Below are 23,953 nucleotides of genomic sequence, written 5' to 3'. Positions count from 1 at the left end.
AAACGGGTCAAAAAATGAGGCCTTATGTTAGCTTGCGTTATTTTGTTCTAGGATACAGCTATCCGCCAAGTCAAAAGGGCAACGCAAGAAAACAAAAAAACGACATTGGACCAATCCCAGACGCTGACACTAACCTTTTTATTCGGTTATCGATTTTCAGTGCACTGGCTCAACCCCATCGGATTCCCCTCCACTTGAGCGTGCTCCTCGCCTCTTTTCAGCCGTTAGATAAGACTTGCCGCTCAATGTTGGCAATGCTATTCGTTTTTCAAACAAACAAAAGAGACCCCCTATGAACGAGGAGAGAATTTGATTAGGTTGTTCAGACTACCTGGGGGTCACCGCCTGATGCTTGCGACTGCGGTTACACAGATTTGACGTCATGAGATTGGAAGAAAAACATATTTGAATAGTTTAGGTTATAGGGCCCCAGTGCGGAGTAAATGCAACCTGCTCAATTTATAGTACGAGCCACCGAATTGCAGCGAGAATCGGCCTATGTGCAACAGACAACGCTGGGCTCTAGCGTCATAGCAGCGAAACCAGCGTTTCGTCCAGCACGGTCCAGCGCCTATCCAGTGTTCTTGCCGATGTTGTAATGACTCCAAGTGAGCGCCCACGTCCCTATTACAATGCAGTGTCAACAAAGGCACTAGTTTTACGCTGGAAGGCTCTGGAAGACACTGGGTTTTCTTTTTTCAGCAGGGACGAGTTTCAGAAACAGCACAATAGCCTAGTTCTGCAGTCGTTTTATCAAGTTTCAACTGAAGACGTGATCGCGAGACCCGTATAATAAAGCATTGGTCTTATGAGACGTTGGCCGGGAAATGAAAACAAAACATACTGTCCGGAGCAACACATTGTACAGAATAGTATCAACAAGATTACAATATGCTCTTCCCAAAAATCATATAAAATGCATTGTCATACATGAATGTCAAGTGTGCCTTTTTTTTGTCTTGTCCGTCGAAAGATCACGTCATGCGGTTACAATCTACACTCGAACTTTCGTGGTCTCCACACTGTAAACGTTGCTCCGTGCGAAGCCTGTGGCGGCACGACCACCGAAGACCTTTGGCAATATTGGCGTTAAATCTGACCAGGTGATAAAAGTGGTTTCATGATTTCGGAAGCATAGGTTCGCCAAGTCCGTCAAGTAAAATCACCTTAGTGAACATGGAGCTGTCGTCCCGCACATTATAATTGCTCACAAGTTCATGTCATGATCGAATCATCCACGTGGTGGTCGTCTGTTAGACTAAATATAGCAGGCTCACGGTGACATACGGCGCCAGAAGAAGCGGTAGCATCGGCTGCGAGAGCAGCCTGGGATGGTCCCGTATCAGTTATGGAAAATGCTGGTGATATCGTCCATTTGCATAGTTCCAGCATTGTAAACAGAAATCCAGCACCTCTGCCAAGTAACAAAGGGGGCGGGAGTAGCCTAGGACTTAGCGCAGTTTTGTAGCAGTAAACGTAAAACGGTCACTCAGAAGTATGGCGAAGCACTCCAGGAAGCACCTTCTGCCGCCATCTTATGTATATATATCCTTGGCCATCGCTTTTTGTAGAAAATAAATCAACAAATAATGAGCCATTTCACCCTCAGATAACACACAGTCGTGCGAGATGGATCGGTGTTTCTTGAAATAGGGGTCAAAATGGTTTGTCTCGACTATTCCGTTTGTTTTTCCACGCTTCATTCTTCAAACCACTAAGCTGAAAAATGAGGGCTTAGCTCAGCACAACTTAGTTGGAATGCGAAATAATTAATGTGTAATTCAATGGCTTCAGTGATGCGCTGTGATAAATGTAGGATGGCGTTACGCGCTGCCCGAGCCAGGAAGCCACAGGAGCATGCGGGATTAGTGCCGCATGCTACCGACGCGATAATGATAATTTATGACAACCCCCTTTAAACGGGGGCGGTGACAAATAGTCGCCTAGCCTACTTAATTTACGCAGATGGGCTATATCTGTATTTAATTGTAGCACTCGTATACATATCCTTAATCTTTTTTTTTTCTTTCAGAACTTCTCTATCCACCTTGTGCCCCTACGTATGCCTGTAACATGTCCGGCAGTATATGGCTCTCCCCTGCTTTTTTTTACACGAATGCTCTAAACGTCTCTTGCTTATCTTGACCACCGATAGGTTCCTCCTTCCGTCCACTTTAAATCCAAGGAATTTTGGAAGGTGCAAGTTACCTACGCGTCTCCCTGAGTTAATCCCTTCCCATTCTTTTAGGATGGCCTTAGTGGTCTCTGGATTTTAGCTGCAGCATACGCACGCCTCATCAAGTTGAGAACCGGCGCGAGTCACAAATATCGGGATACTTCCCTACTAATTTCCTTTTTCTCATTCTTGTAAATCTCCATGGTCTTTTTGTTTTTAGTATTTGCATCAAATTCGCTGTCTGTTTCTCTCTCTTCCCTTCTGATTATTCCTGGTTCTCTACTTACACTTTCAATTATCCCGTGCATGGTTGCCAACTTTCTTGACCACTACATCCAATATTTATCCGTGCTTTTCAGTTGCAGATATATGCGAACTTTAGCCGCCCGTTTAGTTTCGTCTGTGTTCCTGAGGTTTTCTTCAAAAGTAATTTTGCTTGCCGCTTCTCTGACGTCGAAAGAGGCCAAATGCATGTCACCCTGCAATCCCTCATTTGTGGTATTACCGTGGGCTATCAAAGTCAACCCAACCAGCGATCTTTCGTTAACTTCTAGCCTCGAAACGGTATCCGGTTTTAAGCATAGAACGGCATTTCCGAACGTTAACGATGGTACAATTACTTCTTTCCGAATTCCACGCGCTACCTCATACCTATTGTCACCCCAAATTGCTCTATGTTTCGTCATTGGTGCATTCCGGTTCCGATTTACTTTTACGTTATTTTTCTGTGTGCTTGAATAAGTCTTTGTTTTGAATGTGCTTACGCCACGACATGTTTATTGCTTGACTGTGGGTTAGACATGCTGTTTAATGACACCACGTAATTACTTGTCTCTTCATTAAATATCATTTCCGATTTCTCTCTACTAAACTCAAGGCCTATATTTGTCGCTAGGCTGCTACAGATATTCGCAGGTGTCTTTAAATCTGTTGTATTATCCGCTAGTAGCACTACGTCGTCCCCATACATCAGTCCGGGCACTTTTTGTTGCACCATTTGTCCATTACGCAAGTTGAATAAAACAAACCCTCATTCGCTGTTTTCCAGTCATTTCTCTATCACCTCAGCACAAGGCGGGAGCCACGATGCGGCCACGCCAATTGGGTAGCCAATGGAAATTTAGGGGTCAATTGGGTGCAACAAACGAATCAGGCCGGCATTTTTGCTCAACAGGCCATTTGACGTTTTCGCATAAAAATAACTTTTAAACACCTTGTATTGACTGGCTGGAGGGGTGCGAATTATGCTTCCCACTACCCGTATATGGGCAACGCAGCCGGTGAGGACACTATGAGCAGTGACCAAAACATATGCAAAAAGACGATTAAAAGTAGCGTAATCACAAATGCAACATCAAAAAGATCAAGCTCCCTTACGTATGTAGAAATTTCACTTAGGATTGCGAGAGGGCTACACGTCTCGTTCTCTTTACGGGAGCGATTAGAAAAGAGTATCGGGCAGTGTAGGGTATGATCTTTTTATTCTGTCTCTTCAAAGTAGTTGTAAACTGAAATATGTTGAGCGTAAGAGACATGAACCATATCGAATAACTGTTACCCAACGTGTAAATGAGAACCTTACACAATGTTATAGACGACAAATATTTTTACGAACGACAAAATGTAACACAAATGTTTAGGTCTGCAAATCTTGGCTTTTGTGCCCACTTTGAAATTTGGTGGTACCATCACCATAACATGAATTAACAAATGAAAATTTTTTCTACATCATGGTTTCTCAGCTACACTTTCAGCTTCAGTTGTGTGTTTGGCTAAGCAGTGTGACGGTTTACGACGGCATTATTTGCGAATAATTTTTCCATAGTAAAGAAATTTGGACGAAAGAACGTTTTGTTTCATTCCTATTTTTTTTTTAATTTTCGCGGTGGTTTACATTTTGTTACTTTGCTGAATTACCCTTTCAGTATTACTCATTACTGCTGCGATCATGACCCCAACGATGTTTCTATGTAGTATCCTGATATTCCACGGTTTTCTGTCGTGCTTTATATATGTCCGTTTTACAGAGATTTAGTACATGTGGCCCGCAATTATCCAGTTGTCTTTCAATTTCATTTTTCGGTTGCTCTAAGAAGGCCAGGGTCTTTATTTGCGGGATAGACTGGCGCTTTCCTTAATAATAGCCAATATTTTTAGTTTCCGGCAATAGATTGCAATAAATTAGGTTGCGTGAATCTTTATTATTCACTGTATTCCCGTTTACTGTTTCTGTCGTAGTAATGGTTCCGGTAAATAGCTCTGCTTATGTGAGATATACATTGATCCTTATCTAATGCTCGACTTTTTGCCATGCAATAATTGTCTATTCAATGGAGTGGTTCTAAAAGTCGTGACAGCTGCGTATAGTGATACATTACCTCGAAATTGACTGATGCACGTTTCTATGTACCTGACTATTGTATATATTGCAGACAAAAGAAAGGACTTAATATAGTCTGTTTGATTCAGTTCGCAAAGAGCGCTTGGCAGCGATATTTCTTTGTACGTCTTCGATGAACTGACTGATAAATTGACTGATTCATCAAATTATTGATTGAATGATTGATTTCTTAATTTATTGATTAATCGATGTACTTTTCCAGCCTGGTACATGGATGATTCAAGTGGAGAGTTCAAGCACGGGACGAGTCGTTGTCATTATGCATGTCATGTCCCAAATCAAGGATCTCAACAATAGGCCGATAGTGGCTTTGTGCCAAATGTCAGAGACTGTGTTCAGCCAACCAGAGGATGCCGTTATACTTGTTGATGTGAGGAAAGGCATCAACGTTGTCTTGGAGGCAAATGTAACGGCTGTGGTCCGTACTGCACGAGGGTATAGTTGTCCTGTCCGGCTGCATGATGACGGCGATGGTAAGGACACCTTGGCATTCTGTTCTATTTATTCATGGGAGAGAGCGTCATACATGTTAAAAAAAAGGCTATGGTAATATATGTGGGGTTCAGTTAACTTCTACGAGAAAAATAATTCTCATAAAACGCAAGCAGGATTGTTATCAGGAAAGGACGAAACATGTGCAGGTAACCTTGCGCGCACTTGCAGGGCTGTTAGTGCCGGAAATTTCTCATTTCCGGCACTAATGTAAACAAGTACACAAAAACTTTAATTGTGCTAAACCATAAGATCAGGCCTTTTCAAGTAGTGTGATATCGTGCGTATAAACAATGTCTCGCAGACCACGCGCGGTGGCTTGGTGTATTGCTTTGAGGTTCTGCGCCCGTTGCCGCACGTTCAATACCAGTCATGGTGACCACATGGGATTTGTGTGCTCAAACAAAGCTGCAGGTTGCAGAACCGCGGGTGGTAAGAATAATTTGCCCGATATGGTGTGCCTCATATCGTATTCTGATCGTTGTTAGATAGACTGCAAAATTTAGTGTTAGTTTTAAGGCGGAAGCCTTAAATTTCTACGTTTCGTCTTTGTGTTGCGCTTAAATAATGAATTCATGAGCATGCACAGTGGAAGACCGATGGTCCCGGTTTCACACCCAAATTAAATGTGCACAAACACACACACACACACAACTGTTGCAAGGGTGCATAGCATGAAGCAGTATGAACAGGATGACGCTAGACAGGAATGAGGGCTAATTTCCAACTAAAGCCTATTGTGAAAATGAGGCCACTTGTACAGTTTATCCGAAAAATTAGACAGCAAGAAGGCCAGGTAAAACATGGTGCTTGATGCAACCAAATATAAATAAAATATTATAGGAACAAAACACAGATCAAAATCCCAAGTGCAGGAAAAAACAGATCATTACAATTGCCAATTGCGTGTGCCAGCTATATCAAGAAATATTCTTTTTTTTTTCTTTCAGCAAATAGACTGACAGCTTGGTTATCGAAATATGCTCTTCTAGTTCCATGCCATTGAAAAAAAAGCTTGTTTCTTGGAAGGTAGTCGCATACGCGGTTGGTGATCACAATTATTTTTGGAACGCGGGCGTCGACACCGATTTTTGTCGTTCCAGTTGCAGCACATGAAACAGGCTTTTCACCTTATCCTGCGTCTCTGTCTTACTACGACTTCCGCCATGAGGCGCGCTGCCCAAATAGTACTCTCCCTCACGACAGTAACGCAGGCGCGAAGGGACAGAGTAGAAAAGGATGATTGGAGAGGGTGGTGAACGGTGGGATCAGTCGCATCTGGCTGGTATTGAAAAAAATACAAGAGGCAATGGCGAGGCAAGAGGAGGCTGCGTGTGCCTCCTCCTATATTTGTATGTAAGGGGACTCCCGCCACATTTACTGGAGCTGGTGCTTCAGAGCCAGCGCAAAGCTGGTCTGCCACAAAGCCAGTCTGGAAATGTGGCGAGCCTACTATATGGGCGAGGCGGTAAATTTGTATTTCTTCCTTTAAACGCAATTTGTACATTACATGGTCCTGTCTGAAATGAAAAGCACTCATAGCTATCTGGTTAGTACAAGCAGTCCAATTTAGGCCTAGTTCACACCAGGGTACGTATTCTGAAACGATCCCCTTAGGCGATAGCATAGCCATCAGGCGTGCTGATTGGTGCGTTGAGGAAAACGGGATGACGTAATGCTTAACCATTTAATCAGTTCAATCTATTTCGCAAAAACAGCCAATCAGCGCGCTCCAATGGCAAAGGCATAGCCAAAGCGATACTATCGCCGAAAGTGATTGCTTCAGAATATGACTCAAGTCATCGAGTAGCCAGCGACTGACTGAAAGCAATTGCTTTTCGACCAAAGTGATTATTTCCGGCGATATAATACGCTACCGGCACCTTTGCAACGAACTTGATCTTGCGACTTATGGGATTTACCAGTCGTATTGGGCCCTTCTACTGTTTTTTCGAGCATGCGTAATCATTGCAAACTACTACATATATAAAGCAATATTTTGCTACTGATGATTCCTTTGCAAGGCCACAAAGCCAGTCGAAAACTGGGTAAAAAAATTTACTCTTACATGACTTTACCTCATATCGGGAACATTTAAACAACAATTAATTGATTCAACTTTAAGCCTAACTGATAATGTATTCACGGGCTATTGGTACTAATTTTACAGATCCTGATATCATGGCACAAGATGGTGTGTACAGTGGCTACTTCACCCAATTCACCGGCCGAGGGAGGTACTTAGTCCATGCATACATTTACGGTGACGACAAGACTCGACATGCGTACCGTACGCCGGGATTCCCCCCTGACATAACTGTTTGGTCTCCGGAAGACACCCGAGGTGAGTTGAAAAAGAAGTTAAATTATGGGCTTTTATTCGCCAAAACAACTTTCTGATTTTGAGACACGCCGTAGTGGAGGACTCCGGAAAGTTCGACCGGAGGTTCTTTAACGTGCACCTAAATCTAAGTACATGGGTGTTTTCGCGTTTCGCCCTCACCGAAATGAGGCCGCCATGTGTTAGCTGATCAACCCTGCATTTCGGTCCATTGCTTATTCTCTTGTATTGCATTTATTTTGCTATATCTCGTAAAAGGGACATCGATACATTATGATCAGTGTAAGTGGTGTTCTTTCTGAGAACCTTATTTACAACAGTGAACCTGATCTAAGGAACTTGCTACAGTTGGCGCCCGCTAGCCAAAATTCTTCAAAATCGGAACGCACATAAGCAGCAGAAGAAAATATAACGCAGTGAACCAGCCGTGTTCCTTTCATAGCCGATGCTGCTCAAAACTATGACAGCTGATTAGCAACTTGGCCACGTTTCTATTGCATTCATCATCATCAGCCTCGTTAAGCCCACTGCATGGCAAAGGCCTCTCCCATATTTCTCCAACAACCCCGGTCATGTACTAATTGTGGCCATGCCGTCCCTGCAAACTTTCTAATCTCATCCGCCCACCTAACTTTCTGCCGCCCCCTGCTACGCTTGCCTTCCCTTAGAATCCAGTCCGTAACCCTTAATGACCATCGGTTATCTTCCCTCCTCATTACATGTCCTGCCCATGCCCATTTATTTTTCTTGATTTCAACTAAGATGTCATTAACTCGCGTTTGTTCCCTCACCCAGTCTGCTCTTTTCTTATCCCTTAACGTTACACCTATCATTCTCCTTTCCATAGCTCGTTGCGTCGTCCTCAATTTGAGTAGACCCCTTTTCGTAAGCCTCCAGGTTTCTGCCCCGTAGGTGAGTACCGGTAAGACACAGCTATTATACACTTTTCGCTTGAGGGATAATGACAACCTGCTTTTCATGATCTGAGAATGCCGGCCAAACGCACCCCAGCCCATTCTTATTCTTCTGATTATTTCCGTCTCATGATCCGGATCCGCAGTGACTACCTCTCCTAAGTAGATGTATTCCCTTACGACTTCCAGTGCCTCGCTGCCTATTTTAAATTGCTGTTCCCTATTGTATTAAGGCATTGTTATTGCGGAGGTTTTACAAAAAAAGCTATACAGCATTTTGTCGCAACTCGTATAAAACCTTAGGGGGCGTGAAATAAGGTGCAGCAATAGAGGTCAATTCGCGAAGCCTTGCGTAGGTTTAAAATTATAAAGTGTTCCTTTTTGGATTTCAGTAAAGATTTTCGTAGAAATCAGGAGATTAACTCTGCGCTTTTAGTAGACGTCAAAGATAATATTTGTTCTATTTCATGCAAAACACTAACCAGCATTGGTTGTTAGGAATGGCATATTAAAAAGCGCAGTAGAATTCTAAAACAATAGCACCGCACTTAGCATAGCTTGATTTCTCCAAACCGGTACAGAGAATAGTGTAATTGACATAAAGAGAAAAAAAATGGAGCTGGGCAGGAAATATAATGCGCGAGTCAGATAATTGCTGGGCCATTAGGGGGACAGAATGGGTAGCAAGAGAAGGGAAACGCAGTCGGGGACGGCAGAAGGCTAGCTGGAATGACGAAATTACGAAATTCGCTGGTGCTAGTTGGAATCGGTTGGCGCAGTACAGGGTAACTGGAGATCGCAGTGACGGGCCTTCGTCCTTCAGTGGACTAAAAACAGGCTCATGATGACGATAATTTCTCTACAAGAATGTAGACAATATTCATAATATTCGATCGGTTCTTGTTTCTGTTATTGAACCATTCGACGTGCAATGTAGTAGCGCATGCGTGGGACCGTGTTTTGCACGTAACTTGTGCTACACGTTTCCCTCCACAATTGAGCTTGACCTGGAGGCTGATATACATAGTGCAACTGCTTTACGCATATTGATAAGTTGACGATGTTGTGTTTGCTTTAAAACATGCGTGAAATTCTTTAATAGCAGTGAAATACTTGACATTTTCTTAGCACTCTTCAACGAGGTGGTAAGCGCCACAACATTTGCGCATAACCTGCCAGAAATTGATCGCTGATAGTTTCTAAACATTGACGCCTGAACGCATGCTGGAGACTGTCATGTATGACAGACACTGCACAACGCATTCGTACGTGCAACAATGCTAAAAAACAAGCTTCTATATTTACTTGAAATCTGCACCATATCTAGCAATAATATACACAGGTACCTTAACTCTCGGAATGGATTCTGAGTATTTTTCATCTTCTCAAGACAAAGCTTGCTATAATGTAGAGAAAATGTTCCAAAACAAGCAGGGTATTCCAAGAATGAAGACTGCACGCAGGACACGTACACCTGCGACATAGCTCCGTCATTTATCACCGTTATTGTCTGCAGGTACTCAACCGTTGTTGAGTGTCGCGTACGAGTTGGCCCCAATTCCAACCTTAAATGTTCTCTTCTGTGAAATCATCAGTCTAGATTGCCGTACCTAAACATTGTCGCGGTAGTAAAACTTTTGCTATATGGTTCGCAGTGCGACAGAACAAAACATCGCCAAGCGTAGGTCGACGAGCTCCCGACAACTACACGTTCGTGGATACCCTCCTGGGAAAACAAGAGCCCACGGCTCCATTTCAAAGAGTCACAGTGGGCACTTACTTCAAGCTCGACAGGGACCTGCAACAGAAGGACGTACCTCCTGGTATAATCTGGGACTTTAGAGCTGTGAGTGGGTACGTCGATTTCGACAGGACGCCTATCGTCTGCATTACGTGGACTTGGCCGGGCGCGCACATGACAGACGGAAAAGGTGCGTATCGTCTGACGCACCCTTCTGGAATATTGGAATAAGTAATGTCAGAATACTCAACAGGAGCATTACGCCTGGCAATAGGATTGAGGAAAAGCTTTTTGCTGGGCGTGATTAGAGTGTGGAAGAATTCATTCTAACCAATCATGATCATCATTAGCCTGCTTACGTCCACTGCAGGGCAAAGGCCTCTCGCACACTTCTCCAACTACCCTGATCATGTGCTAATTGTGGCCATGTTGTCCCTGCAAACTTCCTAATCTCTTCCGCCCAACTAACATTCTGCTATCCCCTGCTACGGTTCCCTTCCCTTAGAGTCCAGTCCGGAACCCTTAATTATCATCGGCTATCTTCCCTCCTTAACACATGCCCTGCCCACGCCCATTCATTTTCCTTGACTTGAACAAAGATGTAATTAACTTGCGTGTGTTCCCTCATCCAATCTGCTCGTTTTTTATCCCTTAACGTTACACCCATTATTCTTCTTTTCATAGCTCGTTGCGTCGTCCTCAGGTTAAGTAGAACTTTTTTCGTAAGCCTCCAGGTTTGTGCCCCGTAGGTGAGTACTGGTAAGCCACAGCGGTTATACACTTTTCTCTTGAGAAATAATAGCCAACTACTGCTCATTTTCTGAGGATGCCTGCCAAACACACCCTAGCCCATTCTTATTCTTCGGATTATTTCAGTCTCATAATCCGGATCCGGGGTCGCTACCTGCCCTAAGTAAATGTATTCCCTTGCCACTTCCAATGACAAGCTACCTATCGTAAACTGCTGTTCTCTTCGGAGACTGTTAAACATTAGTTTTCTGCAGATTAATTTTTAGACCCAAGCTTCTGCTTTGCCTCTCCAACTCAGTGAGCATACATTGCAATTGGTCCCCTGAATTACTAAGCAAGGCAATTTCATCAGCGAATCGCAAGTTACTAAGAGGTATTCTCCATTCACTCTCATAGACAATGCCTCCATGTTATGAATAACATAGGAGAGATCGTGTCTGCTTGCTGACGCCTTTCTTTATTGGCATTCTGTCGCTTTCATTATGGAAGACTACGGTGGCTGTAGAGCCGTTTAAGATATATTTCAGTATTTTTACATACTGCTCGTCTACACCCTGATTCCATAATGCCTCCATGACTGCGGAGGTGTCGACTGAATGAAACGCTTTCTCGTAATCAATGAATGTTATATATAAGGGTTGAATATATTCCGCACATTTGTCTATCACCTGATTGATAGTGTCAATATGGTATATTGTTGTGTATCTTTTACGAAATCCTTTCAGGTCCTTTGGCTGACAGAAGTCGTAGGTGTTCCTGATCGTATTTGCGATTGCCTTAGTAAATACTTAGCAGGCAACGGACAGTAAGCTGATCAGTCTATAATTCTTCAAGTCTTTGGTGATCCCTTCCTTATGGCTTAGGATTCTGTTGGCGTTCTTCGAAGATTCCGGTCCGCTCGAGGTCATGAGTCATTGCATATACAGGGTGGCCAGTTTTTCTATGACAATCTGTCCACCATTCAACAAATCTGCTGTTACCTGATCTTCTCCAGCTGTCTTCTCTCTTTGCATAGCCCCCAAGGCTTTCTTTAGTTCTTCCGGCGTTCCTTGTGGGATGTCAAATTCTTCTAGACTATTCTCTCTCCCATTATTGTCGTGGGTGCCACTGGTACTGTATAAGCTATTTCATCCATATTAGTAATCATATTGCCGGCTTTGTCTCTTAACGCATACATCTTATTCTTGCCTATTCCGAGAGTCTTCTTCACTGATTTTAGGCTTTATCCGTTCCTGACAACCTGTTCAATTATATCCATGTTATACATCCTTATGTCAGCTCTTTTACGCTTGTTGGTTAACTTGTAAAGTTCTGCCAGTTCTATTTTAGCTGTTGGTTTAGAGTCTTTCATACATTGGCGTTTCTTAATCAGACCTTTCGTCTCCTGCGATAGCTTCCTGGTATCCTGTCTAACGAAGTTACCACTGACCTCTATTGCACACTCCTTAATGATGCCCATAACATTGTTGTTAGTTGCATCAACACTAAGATTCTCTTCTTGAGTTAAAGCCAAATATATGTTCTGTAGCTTGATCCGGAATTCCTCTATTTTCCCTCTTACCACTGACTCATTGATCGGATTTTTATGTACCAGTTTCTCCGGTTCCCTCTTCAAGTCTAGGCAAAGCGCAGTTCTTACCATTCTATGGTCACTGCTGCGCACCTTGCCTAAAACGTCCACATCTTGTATGATGCCGGGTGAGCGAAGAGTATGAGGTCTATCTCATTTCTAGTTTCACCATTTGGGCTCCCCCACGTCCACTTTCGGCTATCCCACTCGCGGAAGGAGGTATTCATTATCCCCATATTATGCCGTTCTGCAAACTCTACCAATAACTTTTCCCTTGCTATTCCTAGAACCTTTGCCATATTCCCCCACAGACTTGTCTCCAGCCTGTTTCTTGCCTACCCTGACATTGAAGTCGGCCTTCAGTGAAAAGTAATTTGTTTTGACGTTTTCCAGCGCCGATTCCACGCCTTCATAGCAGCTTTCGACTTCCTGGGCATCATGAGTGGATGTAGGGGCGTAGGCCTGTACGACCTTCAATTTGTACCTCTTTATCATTTTCGCAAGAAGACCTGCCACCCTATCATTATTGTTATAGAATTCCTGTATGTTACCAGCTATATCCTTATTATTCAGCAATCCGACTCCTAGTTCTGGTCTCACCGCGAAGTCCCGGTAGCACAGGATGGGCCCGCTTTTTAGCACTGTATATGCTTCTTTTGTCCTCCTAACCTCACTGATAATTCCTCCCGATTACTCCTCATATAGGACTGCTAAAATCGCCTCTATAGATGACGTTGTAGTGTTAAACGTTATCTGGTTCAGATTCCAACGCCGTCCTGTCCAGACTCAGTGATTCTTAGCGCCCTCTGGCGCGTCACATGTCTGACTGCCACCGAGGTCAGTTGCTTCGCAGTTGCAGAAGACTGAGGGCCAGGGTTAGATTTTCGTATTCATATGGTAGGTTCTGGCCAAGTACTAAAGCAGGGTGGCGAATCCTGCTCCGGTGAGGGAGTTCATTACCGGTTCTGGTCTCCGGGATCACGCCGCACTCCAGGCCTGTTTATGCAATTTATTCTACATGCGGATTTTGTTTCATCCCGTGGAAAATTGCGCGGCATCGGGATTCGAACCACTATTCAATTGCATGCGAGGCGGATGCTCTACCTCTATGCCACCGCTGCACTCTTCTAACAAATATTGCAAGATGGCAGGTTGCTGACTAGAACGCTGAGAGATTTCATTTGCTAACGAGTACGTGTCTAATTCTATTTCTCAGTGCTGTTTGTTATGATTGGTAGAATTAGTAGAATGATTGGTAGAATTAGGAAACGCCGCGAAACATTACTTTCCTTTGCGACATCGACAACGTGCCACTGGCAAATAAAACGTTAAAATAACGAAACGGCGCACTCATAAACTGAGTGATTTCTTTTATTTTTTTCATTACATTTACTAGCATGCGGCTGTAGCCATCATATGTTTATTTTTTTATTTATGTCCTCTACAGCTTACGTGCTTTGTGCTGTAGTTAGCAGAGAAACCTGACAAGAGAGAGAGAGACACTCTTTATTGGTAAAACATAGAATTCTGGTGGTGCGCATACAACCGCTGGCATGCTATTCTGTATAGGGATGGGGAATTCCAGAGGAGAGAGGGAGAAAAAGAGTACAAAACTAATTATGAAATGTGCATGTGGACTTGACACTAATATTTACAGGTGAGATCAGAATGCAGATTAGAATGCAGAAACAGAATGCAGATTAACCACGAAATGGAACATATATGTTGGTGTTTACAACAACACGCGTTTTAAGCAAGTTTTCTTTTCCTCATAATAACTATAATAATAATCCCGTTGATCGCACTTCGTTCTTTCTAATTTGATGGAATTAAAATTAAACATGGGATATTTCCATAGCGTAGCAGGCGACTAGGGCGGGGGCCAGTATAGGGATAGGGAGCCTGCATGCGCATTAGCCCAGGGCCACCATTTTTCTTAATCCGGCCCCGACAGCACGGCATAACGCTCAAATGGCGCGAACTAAAAAGGAAAACACAATCCAAACGCAAGTCCACGTGTTTCCAAGGGCAATGGCAGGCAGACCATTCGTCGTACAGAAAAACGGTGTAAAACTGGTTGCCCCAGGGGGCACCCGCACAGGGCGAGGAGGAGGCGAGGAGGTCGCGCGGCGGCGACAGAGTTAAAAGAGTGGTAGTACTTTCAAATTGTCAAGGGGCTTTACTAGAGAGGACCGCAGTGACCGCGTCTTGTGCTGGTTCGCCGCTCTCGGGTGCCGGGGAGAGTGTGGTCTGGCGCCTGGAGGGAGCGTCTTTCAGTGGGGCCTGTTGCTGCGGAGAAGGCGGTGGGCCCGAGGTAGTAGCAGTTCCTCAAAGCTACAGACTACCTGGAGTTGGCCGTTGCTTGCCCTTGCCCTTCTTTTTTTTTCTCGGCAAGGTGCTTTGTCGGAGGAGCTGGGGAATCCTCCAGGAAGGCAGCTGCGCTCTGTGACGTGCCGCTTGTCACCATCGCAGCTGGTGTCTTTCCGAGGGCCGCCTGTAGTGCAGGTTTCTGGGGAACCTCCGAGATTGCCTTAGCCCCTGTAGTATACTTGGTAGGAATGTCTACAAGCGAATCCGTTGTCTCGGCAATCACAGCATCTCCGGGGGTGCAGTCTTTGTAAGAAATGGCAGAATCGGGAACCACGGTACTGGTTGCGGATGCGGTCGAACTGGCATCCCGGTCCTCAGCTGTGGAGCAAGGAGGGAGAGGCGCTGACTTCTTGCTCTTTGGGAGGGCAATGGAAGCCATCGCCTGCTCTAGGGCGTCACCCTCGTCATCGCTGTCGCGTTTCCGAGAGGCAGACAAATCCATATCTTCCTCATCTGAGCTCACGGGGAGTTCCACAAAAGTTGGTTCTGGAGAACCAACAAGCCGAGCCGACTTAGAATGTGAGGAGGACGAATCTTGCGAGAGGGCCGGGGTGGGATGCTTCGGCTGGCTAGCAGCACCACTGAGATGACAGGGGTGTTGTAGGGTGGTGCGGGAGCCACAGCGGCGGCAGTGGCGCGCTTGGCGATCCCATTTGTCTACGATTTCTGCTGGACCTCGCCTCTGCGGCATCGCTTTGCCGAAGACCAAGGCAGTACATGGATCAAGTTAGCGGTGCGTGGATGCTTGTAGCACTCGACGTTGGTTGGTGGCCAGCGCGAGGATTGTGCTTTTTTGATGCGGCAAAATCCGCTATAGTACGTTAGAATTCGTGCGCGCACGCACACGCACAAAAGAAAAGCACGCGGCATCAACACCAGTGAATCTCAGGGTTCACTCGCACCAGTACGGCGTGCGAGGAAGTCAAATGTTACGCACGTGGTGAGCGTCACCGTCACACACGCAAATACTTAGCACACGGTGGTTGTGATTCGAACAGGCGCACAAACGCAACACCTGCGAAGATCGATACAATCCACCGTACGCGAGAGGTAGCGTGCGCGTGGTGATCGTGAACGAGCAGCCATACTCGCACAAAGCCGCGCACGTGGCGATAGGAGATTACTAAATCGCCAAAGTCGGGCGTGTAGCGCAAGAAATAATCCAATAGTACATACGCAAAAGCCTGGAAAAGTGGCGAGGAACACGAGCCATGCGCAGCAGTATGGCAGGCGACCACTTCGACCGACCCAAGGCGCGATATCATAGAATAAAGAAACAACTTTAGAGAAGGGGAAACTGGACCTTTCGCAGTGGTACGAAAATAAACAGCGGCAGCGCATAGAACTTACCTAGGTGGGCGCCACATGGCGCTGCTAAATCCGGAAGCGGAATATTTTTTTATAGCAAAATCCATTATGGCCGCTTTTTGCCGGTGGCATATGCTGGTACACGCAGTGCTTGCCCTGCATCAATGCCTTCGCTGCCGCGTAGCCGGTGCATTCTAATTGCCAGGAGACCAAAGAACCTCTACTGATGCCCATACAAACAAGCCGCGAGTGAGTGAACAGAATGTGCGACTTTATTGGCAGAAGACAAGCATTGTACATTTTCGTGCAATAGCAGAAATTCGAGATAGCCTGGAATCACTGACGCGAGCTCGTAAACGGCTCACCGTCGTCGTCGCACATGACGGTCTAGCAACGAGCGACAACTAGCGGCGTAAGCAGATTGGACAGAGTGTCCCACCTGTTTGCAGCGGCAGTCGCCATTAAAGATGAGCAACTTGCATTGCAATGCTATCGGGTGCTGCAGGCATCTGCTGCCGCAGCCAACACAGCGACAGGGACTACCCGGCATTTTAGCGTTGACCCCTTTCCAACCTGCACGTTTCTTTTCTTTCGGGGGTCACTAATGAGTGACTCACACTTCGTGTCCCACATTGTCTCAATATGGACAAGTCGGTTTCGTGGGCATCACCTTCATCAGCCACTTTAGCGGGCCTTTCCACCCATGCGGCTATTAACTTCATACACGTCGGACCATGTAAGCACGTATGCTGGTCACCTTTCGTGCTTAATCGCATCCGAGAAAGGCCACAGGCACAATTTTCCCATGGCTGCAGCAAGAAAGGGTTAACGGGGAGCACCAATAATGGTGTTTGTATGGTGTGTATGTCGCTGTGCAGACTGCAGGAGCAAATGCTTACTTCGAGAGACTGCTTCCCAATGCAACTGACCAGCCCGCCATATTAGAAAAACATAACACGGCAACTGTAACCAAGTAAGATAACCGCAAAATTAAACAGCAATCACTCACCGCATGAGGTTCAGACCATACATTATACATTGGCTACGAACCATATGACAACAATGAGCATTCACAGAAACGGGTCTCTTAGGGTACATTCAGCCGCCTACTTACAGGCATATTGCTTGCTTTGTCGCATGTGGTGGTCTCGTAACGAGCGACAACCAGCAGTACAAACAGATTGGACAGCGCATCACAGCTGTTTGAACCGACAGTTGCTGTTGAAGATGAGCAACTTCCAGTGCGAAGCAATCAGGTGACACAGGCATCTGCTGCCGCAACCAACACAGCGACATGGACTACCCGGAATTTTAGCATTAGCTCCTTTCCGACCTGCGCGTCTCTTTTTTATCGAGGGCTGCCAATGTGTGGCACACACTGGGTGTCCCACTTTGTCTCAATATGGACAAGTCGCTTTCGTGGACATCACCTTCGGCAGCCATTTTTGCATATGGCTATCAACTTCATACACTTCGAACCAAGTAAGCACATATTTTCGTCTCTCTTTTGAGCAAATCATGGCCAAGCTAGGCCACAAGCACAATTTGCCCATGGCTGCAGCAGGAAAAAACGAACGGGGAGCACCAGTTAGGGTATGTGTATACTGGGAATCTGTGTCGCTGTGCGGACTGCATGAGCAAATGCTTACCTCGAGAGTCTACTTACAAATGCAACTGACCAGGCACCCACATCCGAGAAACATAACATGGCATCCACAACCAAGTGGGGCAGCAAAACCATATTCTGCAATCACTAACTTCAGTGCAGCTTGCGCAAAGACCCAGGCTACCGAAGAAGAAGAGCAGTCATCAATAATACAAGGAATATGGAAAATGAGAAATCTTGCCTTCAAGAGAGAAGCCACTCTGCTCGAAAGCATTGAAGGCTATAAACATCAAGCAAAGTAAAATGGTGCATAGCACATGGTGCGTAGTTAATGCAAGACACATGCCGATGCTGCATTAGCTATTTCAGGAGAGGAAGTGTACATGACAACATACACTACAAGATACTGCTACATATATGTTAGGCAACTAGACAGTGAATGTATTAAGTTTCATCGAAGAATCGGTTGACCTTTATGTTTGGATGAGGATGAATGATCTCTAACGAGAATGGGGAAATGAAAACGCTTGCATTTATAGAAGAAAAATTACACATGCCAGAAATGGAATTGACATGGCCAGGAAGCTGATTAAGGGCAAACTGACGGAACTCTTTTGGCCAGCGTCATCCGAGCTTGGTCAGAAGTTACAGGTGCATCTGAAGACCAAGAATTGCTAGAAAGTCGTTTTTGAGTTAGATGAATGACTCAGGGAAATGTCCGTGGTGGTGGAATGGTGACTGAAGCTCTTTTCAGTCTTGAAACAGTCCTCTGCAGGCTTGATATCGCATCCAAATTCTTCTGCATGCGCTTCTTTGTGGGGTTAAAGTCTTGCAAATTTCGCTCCAGACCCTTCCTGTTGGTGCAGATAGGAGCTCCTGCGATGACCGAAATGTGCTTGGCATAGACCCTGTTAGGGCATAACGGTGACACATTAGATACAGCACAGATTAGCCAAACTCATGTGTGTTTTATTTTATGTTCGAGCCAATTATACTGAGCCATGAATATGAACAAACATTCAAATCTGCTGCAAAGAAATGACATGTATCTGAACACTAGCAATCCAGTACAGCATATATGAAGCATATTTATTTCTGAACCACGTGTTTACCTTGCAGTAGCAGCCAACGTCCACACAACAGCCTTGTTGTAGCAGGCAGCAGCTTCTGTTTAGTGCGTGATGTCTGTTGCTCTATACTGGTGCCGTCCTCACTACTGCATGTCTGGAACAGAAATTTTGACTGAATCAGAAATTGAAAAACACAATTTTGGAATATGTAATGCAAAAAGGTGTGACATATAAATATTGTAATGGTTTGCGACTCAAGAACACATGCAAATGTACACTGTGCGCTCTAGGGTGCTTAAGCAGCATGGTAAATAAATATTGCTGTTGTCCACAAAGTTGATGTCTGCCTCACCGCAATGCATATCAACAGCTTAAGTATTACTGAAATCACAAATCAGAACATTTGTGCAATAATTTATACTCTAGAAGAGATCACACTGCTGGTTCCACAAGCAAATGCATGGAAGTCATGAAGCTATGAGAATTGATGCACTATTTTTCTGCATGTACGTGATGCACCGCTTCACTACTGCAAAAATAAATGCCCTACGGTAAACCAAACTGAGCAGCAAGAGCATTTGGAACCGACAACTACGAACTATGGGTGAATTATTATGCTTGCAACTGTTTATTACATCAAATTCTGTACTTTCGCTTCACTTTACCAAAGTATTATTTGGTTTTGTGGACGAAAGAAGTTGCCGGCGGACTCGCAAGAAAAGGTTTTATATGTATATTGATAAGGCCACTCAGTCCCCCTATGGCCACGGCTACAATAAGATGAAAAATGAGACGCGCGTTCCGACATCGCTCCTTTTTTTTCCTGGTTGTGTGTGTATAACGACAGCCTCGCAAGTAGAGATTTATTTAGGAAACAGCAACTGAGGATCCTGACTGCCCATAAGTAACGCAGAATGTAGTTCGTTAACTTGTCCCCGTTTGGAAGGTAATGAGACGGATATTATATAACGATCCAAGCAGCAGCGTTAAACGACTCACCGTTATTGCCGTTGTCAGCTGCGCACAATCCGGCTCCCGTTTCGACGCAGACTTATCCCGAATGACTCATGACCGAAACCCAACTTTAGGGCTTACGTGTCTGCTTGCAAACACGTTACTGCACCGCAAATTAAATAACGCGAGACGTCGAAGGGCAACAAACTTTCTTTAGCAACAAAGAAGCAACCAGTCTGAGTCTACGAACGAATGAATCCGTGCCGCTGTGCACTCGAAAATACCGGTAAAAATATTTAAAGAAGGCCAGAGATCACGTCAAAGATCGATGATGCTGAACGCTATTTGCGTTTATAACGACAAAGAAACAATAAACTAAGTAGCAAAGAGTACAATATCTAATTAGCAATGATAATTTTGCCCTCTCTTTTATGCAATGAGAACGCTTCGGTAATTGTAAGAGAAAGCTTGTAAAATGAAATGGATGGATGGATGGATGGATGTTATGAGCGTCCGTTTTGGAACGGGGTGGTGGGTTGCGTCACCATGCAAGCTGTTGCTATTATACTGCCTAATGTCCTACCTACGTTAAACAATGAAAAAAGAAATATAAATACTATGAACTGCCACGCCCAAATTTTCTGATCCCCTGTTGCGAACTGTGCTTTTGTACGTCTCCGTCTTTTGTCGTTTCCCTACTTTTCTTCCACCAATCCTCCAATCGCCTCTTAGTAATGCCTACTACGGACATGTTTGCTTTACCACTGCTCCCTCGGAACCCAAGGGCTTCAAGGAGGCCAGTGTGCCTAAATCGACCGCTGGATAGACGTCTTCACATTCTAATAAAACATACTTCGTCGTTTCCTTAGGTCTACTGCAGCAAGAACATGCTTCTTCTTCCTTCTTATATTTCCCTTTATAGGTGCGGGTTCTAAGGCATGCTGATCTCGCTTCGAAAAGTAATGAGCTTCCTTTTGAGCTATCTTAAATGGTTTTTTTCCTGATTTTGTTTTTTCCTCTTAGGTAGCTACTCATCGCAGGTTTCTTTTCAATTGCCGCCACCCATGAGATTATTTCAGCCTCCCTGACTTTTCGCTTGACCTTCTTTGTTGCGGTCTTGCCCGCCATACAGGCCCCATATTGCGTCTAAGCTTCCTAGTTCTTTTGCTCCACTGTTAATCAAATTTTTCCTGCACAGATACCTGAACACCATCCCAACCCATTTATTTCTTCCATATTCCTCAGCCGTTCTTCATACTCAATTTTACTGCGAGCTTCCCTCACATCAAAACTAGTCCAGACCATATCATCCTGCACAGCTTCATTTGTAGTCTTCGCGTGAGCGCCCACTGCGAGGTGACCCACTCACCTTTTGTTCCCGTCGAGTCCTCATTCTACACCTGATTTAAAGCAAACAACAGCATTTCGAAAAGTAAGCCCTGAAACCATTACACCATTCCACATACCTCGGAAGACGTCGTACCTATTCTATCCCCATAGCGCTCTGTGCGTCATTATGGCTGCATTTCTCTTCCCGTATGCTGCTATGGTTTTTTTCTGTGTTTCCAAATATCTATTGCCTTCGTTTATCCATATACCCAGGTATTTATATTCTGTTACCCGAGGTATTTCTTGGCCCTCTATCTCCACTGTCTGTTCACTGTTTCTATTGAATACCATCCGTCCACCTGTGCACGTGTACACCTAGTTTTGTAACACTAAATTTCAAACCTACATTGTTGCCTTCCTGTCCAGAGATATCAGCCAGACGTTGCAAATCACTTTGCTCATTAGCTAGCAACACAATGTCGTCCGCATAAAACAAACCTGCGAGTTGCTGCTCCATACCATCGTAATCATTATCAGCAGCCCGGTTACGCAGACTGCAGGGCAAAGGCCTCTCCCACACTTCTCCGACCACCCCGGCCATGTACTAATTGTGGCCATGTTGTCCCTCCAAACTTCCTAATCTCATCTGCACACCTAACTTTCTGTAGACTCCTGCTACGCCTCCCTTCCCTTGGAATCCAGTCCGTAACCCTTAATGACCATCGGTTATCTTCCCTCCTCATTACATGTCCTGACCATGCCCCATTTCTTTTTATTAATTTCAACTAAGATGTCATTAACGCGCGTTTGTTCCCTCACCGAATCTGATCTTTTCTTATCCCTTAACGTTACACCTATCATTCTTCTTTCCATCGCTCGTTGCGTCGTCCTAAATTTAAGTAGAATCCTTTTCGTAAGCCTCCAGGTTTCCGCCCCGTACGTGAGTACTGGTAAGACAAAGCTGTTATACACTTTTCTCTTGAGGGATAATGGCAACCTGCTCTTCATGATCTCCGAATGCCTGCCTAACGCACCCCAGCCCATGCTTATTCTGAATATTCCACTCTCATGATCCGGAACAGCAGCGACTAGCTGTCCTAATTAGATGCATTCCCTTACCACTTCCAGTGCCTCGCTACCTATCGTAAACTGCTGCTCCCTTCCGAGATTGTTAAACATTACTTTAGCTTTCCGCAGATTAATTTTCAGTCCCACCCTTCTGCTTTGCCTCTCCAGGTCAGTGAGCATGCATTGCGGTTGGTCCCCCGGATTACTAAGCAAGGCAATATCAGCGAAGCGCAAGTTACTAAGGTATTCTCCATTTACTCTTATCCCCAATTCTTTCCAATCCAGGTCTCTGAATACCTCCTGTAAACACGCTGTGAATATCATTGGAGAGATCGTATCTCCCTGCCTGACGCCTTTCTTTTTTGGAATTTGGTTGCTTTCTTTATGGAGGACTACAGTGGCTGTGGAGCCGCTATAGATATCTTTCAGTATTTTTACATACGGCTCCTCTACACCCTCATTCCGCAATGCCTCCATGACTGCTGAGGTTTCGACTGAATGAAACGCTTTCTCGTAATCAAAGAAAGCTATATATAATGATTGGTTATATTCCGTACACTTCTCTATAACCTGATTGATAGTGTGAATATGATCCGTTGTTGAGTAGCATTTATGGAATCCTGCCTGGTCCTTTGGTTGATGGAAGTCTCTGTTCCCGATTCTATTTGCAATTACCTTAGTAATTACTTTGTAGGCAAGTGACAGTAAGCTGATCGGTCTCTAATTTTTCTAGTCTTTGGCGTCCCCTTTGTTATGGATTGGGATTGTAAGCGTTCTTCCAAGATTCCGTTACGCTCTAGGTCATGAGGCATTGTGTATACAGGGTGGCCAGTTTTTCTGGAACAATCTGCCCACCGTCCTTCAACAAATCTGCTGTTACCTGATCCTCCCCAGCTGCCTTCTCCCTTTGCATGGCTCCCAACGCTTTGCTTACTTCTTCCGGCGTTCCTTGACGGATTTCGAATTCCTCTAGGCTATTCTCTCTTACATTACCATCGCGGGTGCAACTCATACTGTATAAATCTCTATAGAACTCCTCAGCCACTTGAAATATCTCATCCATATTAGTAATGATATTGCCGGCTTTGTCTCTTAACGCATACATCTGATTCTTGCCAATTCCTAGTTTCTTGTTCACTGCTTTTAGGCTTCCTCCGTTCCTGAGAGCTTCTTCAATTCTACCCATATTATACTTCCTTGTGTCAGCTGTCTTACGCTTGTTGATTAACTTGGAAAGTTCTGTCAGTTCTATTCTAGCTGTAGAGTTAAAGACTTTCATACATTGGCGTTTCTTGATCAGATCTTTCGTCTCCTGCGATAGCTTACTGGTATCCTGTCTAACCGAGTTACCGCCGTTTTCTATAGCACACTCCTTAATGATGTCCACAAGATTGTCGTTTATCGCTTCAACACTAAGGTCCTCTTCCTGAGTTAAAGCCGAATACCTGTTCGGTAGCATGATTTGGAATTCCTCTATTTCCCCTCTTACCGCTAACTCATTGATCGGCTTCTTATGTACCAGTTTCTTCCGTTCCCTCCTCAGGTCTAGGCTAATTCGAGCTCTTGCCATCCTATGGTCACTGCAGCGCCCCTTACCGAGCACGTCCACATCTTGTACGATGCCAGGGTTAGCGCAGAGTATAAAGTCTATTTCATTTCTAGTCTCGCAATTCGGGCTCCTCCAGGTCGACTTTTGGCTATGCCGCTTGCTGAAAAAGGTATTCATTATCCGCATATTATTCTGTTCCGCAATCTCTACTAATAACTATCCCTTGCTATTCCTAGTATCTATGCCGTATTCCCCCACTTCCTTGCCTCCAGCCAGCTTCTTGCCTACCTTGGCATTGAAATCGCCCATCAGTA

General features: G+C 44.8%; 1 protein-coding gene across 2 annotated transcripts in view; it reads left to right on the top strand.

Moving 5' to 3' along the window:
* LOC139046748 (calcium-activated chloride channel regulator 1-like) overlaps positions 1–23,953 on the top strand; it is a 160,799-nt gene that overhangs the window by 117,325 nt on the left and 19,521 nt on the right. For both annotated transcript variants that reach the window (XM_070541064.1, XM_070541065.1), the window contains 3 exons: positions 4,780–5,050; positions 7,240–7,413; positions 9,980–10,255. In XM_070541064.1, coding sequence (XP_070397165.1) covers positions 4,780–5,050; positions 7,240–7,413; positions 9,980–10,255 — 721 coding nt within the window. The remainder of the gene's footprint in view (positions 1–4,779; positions 5,051–7,239; positions 7,414–9,979; positions 10,256–23,953) is intronic.

Source organism: Dermacentor albipictus, chromosome 6 (assembly GCF_038994185.2).
Source record: "Dermacentor albipictus isolate Rhodes 1998 colony chromosome 6, USDA_Dalb.pri_finalv2, whole genome shotgun sequence".
Lineage (NCBI taxonomy): Eukaryota > Metazoa > Arthropoda > Arachnida > Ixodida > Ixodidae > Dermacentor > Dermacentor albipictus.
The sequence above is the reverse complement of the archived record's forward strand: the minus strand, read 5'-3'. Positions and strand labels throughout refer to the sequence as shown.